General features: G+C 50.5%; 1 protein-coding gene across 6 annotated transcripts; it reads left to right on the top strand.

The window, feature by feature from the left end:
* The first annotated feature begins 64 nt into the window (after window positions 1-64).
* Window positions 65-11,697, top strand: EFCAB3 (EF-hand calcium binding domain 3). Of its 6 annotated transcripts, none has more exons than XM_042886584.1 (22): window positions 65-281; window positions 1,026-1,293; window positions 1,397-1,496; window positions 1,645-1,832; window positions 1,919-1,998; window positions 2,313-2,420; window positions 2,935-2,994; window positions 3,606-3,710; window positions 4,266-4,364; window positions 4,928-4,993; window positions 5,095-5,196; window positions 5,654-5,725; window positions 6,376-6,468; window positions 6,966-7,068; window positions 7,171-7,244; window positions 7,747-7,890; window positions 8,254-8,325; window positions 8,632-8,758; window positions 9,054-9,244; window positions 10,416-10,600; window positions 10,691-10,810; window positions 11,351-11,697. In XM_042886584.1, exons 2-22 carry the CDS (start codon window positions 1,043-1,045, stop codon window positions 11,615-11,617), a joined length of 2,607 nt encoding a protein of 868 aa, XP_042742518.1. In that variant the 5' UTR covers window positions 65-281; window positions 1,026-1,042; the 3' UTR covers window positions 11,618-11,697. The 6 variants fall into 6 exon arrangements, with proteins under 6 accessions (XP_042742518.1, XP_042742521.1, XP_042742516.1 ...); XM_042886587.1 differs by having other exon boundaries at window positions 5,083-5,196; window positions 9,183-9,244; XM_042886582.1 differs by having other exon boundaries at window positions 5,083-5,196.
* The last annotated feature ends 454 nt before the right edge of the window (window positions 11,698-12,151 follow it).

Genomic DNA, 12,151 nt, shown 5'->3' with positions numbered 1-12,151 from the left:
TGGATGGATGGATGGATGGATGGATGGATGGATGGATGGATGGATGGATGGATGGATGGCTCTCTCCCTCTCTCCAGGAGGCTTTTTGGGTCACAGGGCAGCTCCAAGCCTAATGCATCCTGGAGTTCTGGCATTTTCCACTCTTCACTGCAAGATGAACGACTCCCATACTTCTGCAGGTCTCTGAAAGTCCTTCAGTGTGCTGGAAAAGCCCCCGAAGGAGGGAAGCTGGGCTGAGACTTCTGCAGGATCACCGTGGGGGGCAGCTAGGGTGAAGTTCTGTAAGTTGGGAGGGGTGTGCTGCCTGGGCACCCACTCATCATTACTTCGCAAAGGGCTGCAGGGACACCTGGTGGCACCTTCCAAAGTAGCATTTTATGAGTACACGAGATGCTGAAAAGCACACTGAAGGGGTGCACAGTTGGACTTGTGAGGATGCTGGGGCTGAGTCCTGTAGGATCATCTCAGTGGGCAGCCCCCAGCTGGGGCAGAAGAGTGAGTTCTGACAGCTCCCTTTTGCCATGTGGGATATGGGACACCCACATTCCACACAGTAGGGCCAAGGGGAGGCTCTGGGGCAGCACTCAATGTCCCCAGCTGTGCTGGGTGGGGGTCAGGGCTGGATCTTTCCAGCCAAGAGTGGCTGCATGGGGGCCTGATCCCACTCGGTGCTATGGGTATAGTGCAGGGCTCAGCAAGCAGCAGCTGGAGGGATGGACGTGCACATGTACTCAGGTCCTGAACGTTGTTCCCATCCCTGTGCCACTAGTGAAGTTTTATGTTCCCCATTGGAACCCAGTGCTCACTGGCACAATGGAGCTGAGCCAGGGAATATCTAAGGCATTCTGTGACATCAGGCAGAATGGTGGCACCAGGCAGTGAGCTTAGTGACAGGTGCACACTGCCTGGGTATGCCTGAGGCTATCAGGGTAATCAATTGACCACTGGGTAAGCCGGTGGTGGGGTGGCTGGAAAGGGGTGACCTGGATGCCAGCAGAGCCCTGAAGTGCCTCTGTTCACACCAGGGTCAGCCAAGGAGGGGATGGAGCCCCACAAGCCACTGAAGTCTGACAGCCTTGTAGCCACCGAGCAGCAGCAGCCACCACAGCATGGCTTGGAGGAAGCTGCCAGCTCCAGAGATGTGGTGGCCCTCAAGAAGTCCTCCACACCAAGCAGGACTTCTGTGTCCAGTAGAGCCTCCAAATCCAGCAGGACCTCTGTGTCCAGCAGGATTTCTGTATCCAGCAGAACTTCCACATCCAGCAGGACCTCCATAGCTAGCAGGACCTCCAAGTAAGTGAGGGGATGGATGGAGCCTGTGCCTGTCCATGTTATAGGGCTCCTTCACGCTCCCTGATGGGCTAGGAAGGGTGACAGAATGGTGCCCATCTGGCAGGAGATCTACCCAGCAGTGCATGATCCTGATGGCTGAGACATACCCACCCAGGCAGGAGGTGCGCAGGACAGGCATGCCAAAAGTAGACAAAGCAATTCAGGTGAGGCTGGGCAAACCACAAACCCGTCCCCCACAAGTGTCCCACAATCCCAGGGGTGCATCTGGGCCAAGGGCTTGGCCTTGGGATGGCTCTGGCAGCTGCTGTTCCTTCCTCTGGGATTTGATGCTATGGCTGTTTCCCACTTCAGACCCCCCGGTCCTTTGATGCATCACTCAACAAACAGCGCACTCGGCTCAAGAAGAAAATTAAAAGCAAAGACATGAGCAGCAACCAAGATCAACTGCAAGCCTCAAGGGACAGCAATGCCATGGAGATCTTTCCCCAGGCAGAGGGGCACAGGACCCCCAGCCCCCCCGAGGTCACACCCCAGCACAGGTAATACAGCCTAGCTCTGCCCCTTCGGTGACCCAGGATCCCAAGGCTCAGGGACAGGAGCTCAACATGGGCATCTCCATCTGTAGGAGGAGCAAGGTCTCATCCAACACATGCACGAACGCTGATGAGGAAGAATGGGAGGACCAGGCTGTGCTGGAGGTGGAAGGTAACCCCTGGTTCTCCTCACTCAGTTCAGCCAGATGCCAGGGAAGTGGTGGAGCCACTGTCCTGGAGGCATCCAAGGAACGTGTGGATGTGGCACTTAGGGACATGGTTAGTGGGCATGGTGGTGATGGGTTGACTGTAGGACTTGATCTTAGAGGTCTTTTCCAACCTTAATGATTCTGTGATTTTATAACTGTTGGTTTCAGTGTGCCCCTCTGAAATGAACCCAGCATTGTTTAGAAACAAGATTCAGGGGCTGTTTCAAATGGAAGAACTTAATGCTGGTGTTCATCCACCCTCCTTCACCCACTGCAGGGTATGAGGCTGATGTTCACAGCCCAGGCACTGTCATGGGAGACAGCCAGGGGATCTGCCCTGCAGAGGAGGAGATGCAGAAGGGGCTGAAACACACTCAGGCTCACGGTGAGCATGGAGGCACTGCCCTAACCCAGACACACACGTGCATCAGCCTTGCCTTCCTTCTCTGATGTGTTTTAGGACACATGGAACACACGGTATCTCCCAGAGGTGAAGCTCTGAGCCCCTCAGCCTCCATGCTGGCTGCAGGGCTCAGGCAGCTGTTCCACATCATCTCCATCTTGATCACAGTTTCAAAATCTTCAGCTTTAAATTTACAGTAGAAATTAAATACATATTTACAATGCTAATATTTGTCATTTGCCTCCAGGAGGTGTACCCAGGTCTGTACCCAGGCGATCCTGGCAGCTCTTAGCACAGGGCCTGGTGTTGTCCTATGGGAGTAACAAAAATGTGACCATGTTACTCTGTGGCCACATCCACCAGCACCCACTTCTCCTTTGGCCCCAAGTTCCAGTAGCCACGAGATGCTCCTCAGCTGCTGCTCCAGGCTGCAGCCCTCTGTTGTATCACCTGCTTTCATGAATCCTCCAACCCCAAACTTCTCTTTCCTTTCCAGAAGGCAGAGAGGTGAAACCAAGCCTGCTTCTGGAGGCTGACGGAAGCTTTCACAAGGAAGGTACACAGCAGAGAGCAGCCACCACCCACCCTGCGTGCCACAGCCAGGATCCCACACAGGGATGCACTGGGCCGAGCCCCTGTAATGCAGAAAATCTCAATTTCTCATTGAGCTGTGGCATGAGACAAGACCACGTTTAGCTAATCTCCCTGCTCTTTAATGCCAAAGAGCACGGCTGCTGGCAGGATAGGGCCTAGCACCATGAGGACCAGCTGCTGTGACCCCAAAAACAGGGCCATGTGGCTGTGCTGGGTGCTCCTGGAGGAGGAGTGGGACTGGAGGTTGCTCACGGTTCCCCAGGAGAAGCCATTTCCGATGTGATAACAACTCCAACCCCGCTGAACCTGCACATTTGGGCTGTGTGGAGGCTGTTGGTGTTGGAGACCACTAGATGGGGATCTCTGTACACACTCAGGCAGACGCTTCCCACTTCTTAACGCTCATCATTGCAGCAAGCAGAAGTGTGTTGTCTTTTAATAAACCTAAAAATGAGCAAAGCTCCTTCTGATGCGGCTAATCGAAGGTGTATCCTGTCCCATTCACAACCCAGAAGTGTGTTTTCCAGGTCTAGGAAGTTTCTGAAATGAAAAACATTTCCCTGTTGGTTGCAGGAAAGCAGGTCGATGTAGGAGAGCTGAAGCCTCACCCAGCCCCTATGGAAATGCGTTTACTGGACGTTGATCACCAGCAGGCGCTGGGGGGTGTGAGTATGGATGGTGAGTGTGTCGGCACTTCGGGGTGTTCAGGATTTGGATTGTTTTCCAGGCAGAAAGCTTCAGAATTGGAGATAAAGAGGAGAAAGGAATTGACTTTTATAGTCAGCATACTGACATTTCCCAAGGCACAAAATAATGGAACAGTGCAGCTTGGAAGGCACCTTGGGAAGTCTCTAGTGCCATCTCCTGCTCCAAGCTGGGTCAGCTGTGAGATCAGACCAGGTTGCTCTGGGATTTATCCTTTACAGTATCTCCAGGACTGCAATGAGTCAGGGTTAGCTTGAAATGAGAATGCTGTGCTCTGGGGAAGCCTGGATCTCCAACCTAGATGACTATCTGGCCAAAAATTTGGAAATCTGTTTTGGGGCAAGACGCTCTAAAATCACCAAACCCTTTGTGGATGTGAGTGTTCTCAGTGTCGTCAACTTCCTTTTTTGTAGAAAAACTTAAAGCTACAGCCAAGAGCCTCCCTGAAAGCTCTTGTCTGTCTGTCAGCCCCTCCTTCCTCAGGAGTATTTCCCCTTCAGCTGTGCTCCATCTCCCCCTATGCCCCAGGGGATGCAGCCAGCAGTCAGGACCCCAACTCCGGTGTGGGCACTGGTGAGGTCATCTCAGACAGAGAGGAGATGCAGCAGATCATCAGACACACTGCAGGTGGGAACTGGTATCCTTCCTTGTTTTCTGCTTCTGCACAGCCCCTGCAGCCAGAAAACCAGACACCCAGGGAGGCTGCTGGGTACCTGCAGATGGCCATGGTATAGGATATGCCTTGCACGCAGCAGAGGTGAAATTCTCCACGCTTCCCTTTAATCTTGTGTTAAATTTTTGCTTTGCATGATTTGGCACGAGTGGCTCTGTGTGTCCTGGCACGACACAGACACCATTCCTCAGTGTATCAAAGGAAATGGGGTTTTGTGTCTAGAGAGAGTTACGTACAGCGTAGTGAATGGAGGGAATCATTGGGTGATGAATGGCCATGGAGAGGGAATTTAATCTTTCTTGGCCTCAGCATCTCACCCTGCCTGGAGGGGAGGGAGTTTCATTGCATTATTGTGGCTAAGGTCCTTTAGATCCTCAGATGGAAAGGGTAGGTGAAAGGCAAAGGAGTCTCTATTATTATTATTAATAATAATAATAATAACCTTTATTTTTTTGCCAAGTCTCTCTCCGCTGCCTGCCAGCATGGAGAGGAGGTTTCTAACACTTTCTTGTTACAGAGGACACAGATTTCAGGGATAGTCAGGGCTCTGACCCTGCAGAGGAGCTGGATCCTGCTGTGAATGGTGAGGGTCTCTGCCTTTCCTTCACTGCCACTGTCATTGCTCAGACATCCCCATAGAGCCAGTCACTGCTCCATTTAAACATTGCCCAGCATCTCTTGTAGGAGGTGAGGAAAACATTCAAGACCTCGATTTCATCCTGGACCCCACAGACAGCAAGGTTCACCTGAGGAGCCTGATGCATGAAGCCTTGAGACACATGGAAGGTAAGAGCAAGCTTTTGATGTCCTTTTCCTTTGCAGGAAGCCTAAAAATCTCTAGAAACCAACAGCTGAGTTTAAAGCACTCTGCATACATTCACTGGTGCTTATCAAGCAATGAGGATGTGATGTTAATGCAAGACATACAAGACGATTGTATTACAATAATGCAGAGTTCCTACTCTTGTGAAATACACATGGAGAAAAGTCTGTTAGAGAGGGATGTGACTGCTCCTCTACCACTACCATCCTGCTCCCCTCTTCCCAGTGCTTAACCCTCACCAAGAACTCTATCATGCCTTCATTTAGAAGCAACAAATCTCCAACCAACATTATAGGAAAGCCCCTGGCTCATGCAGCAGCTGCCAGTGGTCCAGCACCTGTGCTCTGATGCCCATAATTTCCACCAATTTATTCTTGTTGCTGTTACAGCCGTCTGTTACTTCCACTCTCCTCTCCCCAGGTGCTGTGAACATGAATCTGAGTAAATCCATGAAGGCAGGGAGGAAGGTTCAGCAAACACCCATGGGAGAAGGTGAGCAAGATCCCCATAACAAAATCTGCTGCCACATAACAACAAACAGGATCAGACAAGAGTCCTTCAAAAGAAAACTCTGTGGCCACATGTTTTAATGAGCTGCAAATCTGCTGGTAACGAAGCTGTACAGGGAGAGGCAGACAGACCAGCAGCTGCAGTGCATTTCCAGCGGCATGCTGCTGCCCACAGCAAAGTCAGTGTTGTAACTTCTGAGCCACAAAGGTGGGAAAGCACAGATGTAGAGTGGGCTGCAAAGATTTACCTGACACTCTGGCCTCTGTTCCCCTTCTTGCTGCAACTCTCCTGTGCTGCACAGGCCTGGTTTATCTGTGAGCCACCTCATACGCTCTGCTTCCCCCTCCTAGCAGTGATGGCAGGGCTTTTCTCCTCCCTGTGAGCAGGCAAGATTAATTTCACTAATGTGCTGAAAAGATTTTAAATTCTCTGGAGGACAGAGCTGGAGAAAGGCAAATGATATTAATATTAATATTAATAACATGGTTCTTATTTAACTCATCTCCCTCCATGCCCTGGGTGTGCACGGAAGGCAGCGGCACCTTCCTAATATGATTAAGATGGTGTTAAAAATATCCATGCTTAAAAGGAAAACAGTGCTCAAGGAGGCTTTTTTTGGTTTGTTTTCATAGAGGACAATGATGATGTCAGTCGTGAGGGTTCCATCCTGGCTGCCCTGAGTGTCCACTCAACCCAGGAGGAGCTGAAAGAGGCACAAGTGGATGGTCAGTGAATCAGAAATACTGGTGACAGTTCCCCTCTGTGACTTGTCAGCTCTGGCTACCATGAAGCATGATGTACAAGAGGCAGAGAGAGGAAAAAAAGATAAAATAGCTTCTACAGGTGTGGGGAGACACCAAGTTGTCCCACACAGTGACTGCTCTGAAGGGAAAGGCAAGGGGATGTAGGGGGTATAAGTTGTGCTCTGTACCCACTGTGGTGGGATAGGAAATCAAAGACTTAAGTGTCAAGAAGAAAGAATTCAGGTTAGGGAAGGTGTTGCAGCAGGGAACAGGGGATGCTGAGAGACATAGGATTTCCCTTGCTGGGTGTTCTGCTGCCCATGGCCAGAAGGACACAGTGAATTAGTGCTGCTGTAGCACAAAACAGGGAGAAATGTCATCACAGGGTCCTTCCAGCTCTCCTTGGGATGTTGAAGATGTGAATGCTGGTGAGAGGGAAGCCCATGAAACTCTGTTTATTTGTGTCTTTCCACATCCAGAGAAAGCTGCTCTTGCTCCTGGCCATGCACCCCAAACCTGTGTAGCAACAGAGCTTCCACCAAAGAAGAAGGTGTTAAATCCCCTTGAAACAGATACAGCCAGGTGAGCATGAAGGTGGAAACAGGGAATATGCTGTTGCTTGTTGTACAATTGTGCTTCAGCTGCCACTCTGTCCATCTCTCTTTGTCATTCTGTGCATGGCAGTGAACTCACAGAGATCCCTCAGACAAGAGTTGAGAGTGAAGCAGTGAAGAACATGACAAAGAAACAGCAGAAAGGTGATGTTACCTCATTATGTGCTCCCCCCAGGAGACACGTTGCCAGCACCAACAGGAGTGGTTGGACCTTTAGATGGGTCCTGCAGCACTGCATGATCTTCCTTACACAATAACCACACTGTGGGGTGCACAAAGGAAGGGACAATCCTGTGTCCCTCGGATGTGGGAGCCCAGCAGCTGTGGATTGATGCAGAAAACCATCAATACACTTTCTGGAAGAAGGACAGCTGAATCTCAAGAGAACAGAGCTGGAACTAAACCAAGCACCTCACCCAGCCCCACACATTAAATACCACCTTACCCTTCCTCTCCCCAGATTCCCCAGCTTTCCTACACTGTCAGCAGCCATTTAGAGGTAGATGCATTGGCACTGGCAGCAAGGAACAACCTGTTCAAATCCCTGTTGAATATAGTTCATTGTATTGTTCAAAGAACATAAGACAGGTAGAGCCTTCCCCCCCAACCCTGTTTAACCTGCTGTCCTCTCCCTGCCTGCCTGCAGCATTCTCCGATGCTTTCAACTTCTTCCCCAAAGACCTGGATGGCAATATTAACCTTCAGAACCTGGAGGTGCTTGCTAAGCAGCTGGGAATTAGCTTTGATGGGCAAGAGGCACACAAGAAGCTGGTGTGTGCAGATGCTGATGGTGAGTGCGTCAGAACACTCATGGATTGTACTGTGCATGTAAAGTGGTCCCTCTCCCTGTGCCTTGCCATTCCTGGGCATTGCTGTACTGAAATGTACTTTAAGGCAGAGGCTGTGCTGGAGTTGTTGTGCTTTAGCACTCAGTAGTGACTCTATCCTTCATGAATGTGTGTTGCACTGCTGTTACAGACTCCCTCATGCATGCTCCACAGCCCAGTTACATGTGAAAGCTTTAAAACCTTTTAGTCCTGCCCTTAGTTTTTAGTAAGCAAGTCATTCTGCAGTGCCAGCTCTGAGCTGCTCACCCTAACTTTTCATTCTGGCAAAAATCTGCTTTGCTAACATAGATGCCACTTGTTTGCAGGAGACAAAGCAATGAATTTCTCTGACTTTCTGACCTTCATTACTGACAAGAATTGTTTTATCCAGACAATATGTAAGTAAGAAATACCCTACCTAGGTACATGTTGCTGCTCTCCAGCAAAACTCTCACTTATCCAGAGATACCTGAATTACCTCATTCTAATTGATACTGAGCAAGAAATCAGCACTGTGACCAGCATTACGGCTAATGAAAAGCCACAAGAACTCATCCTCCCTGCTGGACATCCAACCAGCACTTAGCAGAAAATGGGGATGGATCCCCACTGAGCAGATCTTGCTGGGGTCTGCTGGGGTCTCCGCTCCCCCTGAAGGTAAGGCAAGGCTCAGCTGTGGCTCTGACTGCTCTCCTCCTCTCCAGTCCCTGACAAAAACGACTCAGGCAACTTCGATCATGTCGATGCCAGAGGAATCCTCCTCCTCAAAGTCTTGCTGAAGCTGGTGGAGTTGGAAGCTCTGCCCCAGAGAACTCTATTTCAGATTTCCAGGTGAGCTTCCTTAGCGTTGTAAGTCAGAGAAGGAAGTTCTCCCTTTCGTTGTGATATTTACATGCTATCTAATCAGATAAACAGATAACAGGGGCCCAAGACTACATTTCCTGAACTGTTCCATGTCTAGTTGGATATCCAAAAGCACCTGCATAGCTTTGGTACCTACCTTACAAAGGTGGTGTTGTAAATACCATTTAAATATCTTTCCACGTATGTCAGTGTGCAGCATCCCATGCTGAGCAGGCCTTGGGCTGTACTTCACTGGTCAACGGTGCCCTCTTTTGTCTTCTAGTTACTACCAGCAGAAGTTTAGGGACTGCACTAGTGAGAAAGCCTGGACACATGCTGATTTCTTCGTGAGTCACAAAAAGAACAACAAAAACAGGAAAGTTCTGGTTTATCCTTTGTCTTCCTTTCTAAGTGCTGCCCGCATCTCACTGAAGAAGGAAAGAGAGGCAAGAGCTTATTTGGAGCAACTCAGAGGTAAGGCTTGCATGCTGTCATTCAGCCCTATTCAGTTCTATATTAGCAAAAGTTTCATAGAATCATTAAGGTTGGAAAAGACCTCTAAGATCACCAAGTCCAGCTGTCAATTCATCCCCACTATGCCCACTAACCATGTCCCTCAGTGTCACATCTGCACGGTTCTTGAACACCTCCAGGCGTTACATATTGTTGTTACCTAGGAGAGGAAGCAGACCCCCACCTCACTGCATCCCTCTTTCTGGTAGTTGCAAACTGATAAGGCCCTCTCCTGAGCTTCTCTTCTCCAGGCTCAACAATCCCAGTTCCCTCAGCTGCTCCCCATAAGATTTGTGCTCACGCACCTCACAGCTCCGCTGCCCTTCTCTGCACACACTCCAGGGCCTCAATGTCTTTCTTGTAGTGAGGGGCCCAGAACTGAACACAGCAGTGAGATGTGGCCTCACCAGAGCTGATTACAGAAGAACAATCATCTCCTGCTCTGCTGGCTGTGCTATTACTGATACAAGCCAGTATGCTGTTGGCCTTGGCCACCAAGACACACTGCTGGCTCGTGTGCAGCCAGCTGTGAACTAATGCCTCAAAATCTTTCCTCACAGCTTTACAGCCACTGAGCCCCAAGCCTATAGTACTGCATGGGGTTGTCATGACCAAAGTGCAGGACCTGGCACTTGGTCTCTGAAGCTCATCCCAGTGGCCTCAGCCCAGAAATCCAGCCTGCCCACATCCCTCTGCAGGGCCTTCCTACCCTCAACACTTCCAATTGGATGTTATCTGAAAGCTTACTGAGGGTGCACTCAATCCCCTCATCTGGATCGTCAATAAATTTATTAATAGGGCTGGCACCAAGACTCTATGTTTCCTAAAGCCTAGGCAGTAATTTCTAAGAGGATCACAGAAGACAGCTGGAGCAAACCTTAGGAGTCCATCCATCCAGTAAGACTCACAGGGAAAGATGCAAAGTCAAACGTTTGGTGTTCTGCTCTAGAGTCTCCTAGGGAGAAAGGAATTGTCCCCCAGAGGCATTTCTGGTGGTTGACTAGATTCATGTTTCAGAAGTGTGAGGAATCTGGGACCTACCTAGCCCTTCCCTGGTCAGAGGAGCAAAACCAAGGGGCATCTGGCTGTGGCTACACTGTCAGTGACTCTTGTTCTTATTTTCCGTTGCCAGAAAAAGCGTCCAATTCAGAGAGCCCCTATGCTCAGGTACCTGTCTTCCCACTGATTTCTAAACAAGATGCAAAGACACTGGTGAAGCCAAAAAAAGACATGCAAAAGCAGACAAAGCAGAGAAAGAAAGAGCCAGTACCTTCAAAGGAGACCCGCTTCAGCAGTAAGAAAAAACAGGTTCAGAAGGTGAGAGACATGGGCAGTGCTTCAGCTACATGCAATAGTACCAAAGGAAGCCCGAGGAGAAGCCTTAAAACCTGTATTTTATTTGATCAGACTGCAGCCAAGGCTTCTGCTCAGAGCAGCAAGAAGAAATGCTCCCCTGCCATCAACTCAGAGCACCCAAACAAACGACGTCACCCACCAACAGCCAGCAAGGGCAAGGCACAACCACGTGTGAGTGTGAAGTCCAGCCCCGTGCTCTGCGCTCACTCACTTCACATTTCCTCACCCTTCTCTGCTGTGGCATTCAGTTACACCCTGGTAGCAAAGATATGGAAATAGCTAGTAGAAATATGGAATGATACTTGGTAGCAACACTTAGGTAGAGTAGCAAGGAGGCGGGGACTGCAGATAGTATATAACTCAGAGCAGGGTGTTACCTTGGTAATGTGCATAAAGCAGTTACTCCAGAATTGGACCCATGTAACCTATATACTAATAGACTGGCAAACAGTTTAACTAGACATGGGTAATAACAAGCAATTTTGTCCTAAGCACAAGGAAAAATGAAACCAGAGGTATAGCAATAGCTTGGTTTATTATAGTTAATCATCAGTGTGAATTAGTTACAACCTGCCTCCACTGCATTCTGGCATGGCACTGAAGTGCTTTCTAGCCTTGTACGCACATCTGTGCCATATGCCTGCGGTGGGGGCTGAGCTGCATGGTTACTGCATTGGATTCTGCCCTCTAAATTCCTCTCCCCTCCATCAGGAGGCACAGGTGGCCCAACGCTACAGGCGCAACCTGGCTCTCCGCAAGCAGGCCAGCCTGCTCAAGCTGTGGCAGAAGATCAACGGGGCTCAGATCGGACAGCAGACGGGCAGCAAGCGCTTCCACTACACTTTCTCCACGTACTCCTGGTCCTGGAACGCGTGCAGAGAGCTGCTGACAGCCGAGGAGCTGCAGGCACAGGACGGCCGGCATTGCCGCTTCCCGCCAGCCACCAGGCAGCCACCATGGAAGAAGTGGCTGTTTTAGGGCACTGGAGGCTGGTTTGGATCGGACTTGCTGTCACCCTTCCTCCTGGCGTTCAAAATGTGAAATAAAAGCTGGGAAAGGTGGGATTATTGTTGTTATCCTGTCCAGCACAGGGAGCTAGCTGGCCAAGGGAAGGGGCTGCACTGTTCTGCGGCACAGCCTCACAATGAGCACCGGGCATAGGTTGCACACTTCACTTTAAGGACTCTTAGAGAGTCCGGAGGAGGGCTTTAGAGACACGAAAGGGCTGAGCTCCGCGACAGCGACGGAGCCCGAGGGAACGGCACGGAGCTGTCAGGGGAGGGGAGCGGCTGGGGGTGAGGGAGGGCTCAGTCCCAGAGGGCTGTGGGCGCGGCCCCGACCCGCTGGAGCTCAGGGAGTGATGGAACACCGCTCTCAGCCACTGGGTTCGGTAGTCGGACACCGATCCTCGCGGGTGCCTCTCTGTGTAAAATCCGCGATTCTACAGCGCCGAGGGAAACACCTCGGCTCAGCCCTCCCAGCTTCCCGCCGCTGCCGCCCCACGTGACACTC

Source organism: Lagopus leucura, unplaced genomic scaffold, assembly GCF_019238085.1.
Source record: "Lagopus leucura isolate 7727_CA_CO unplaced genomic scaffold, USGS_WTPT01 Super-Scaffold_100059, whole genome shotgun sequence".
NCBI lineage: Eukaryota > Metazoa > Chordata > Aves > Galliformes > Phasianidae > Lagopus > Lagopus leucura.
The sequence above is the reverse complement of the archived record's forward strand: the minus strand, read 5'-3'. Positions and strand labels throughout refer to the sequence as shown.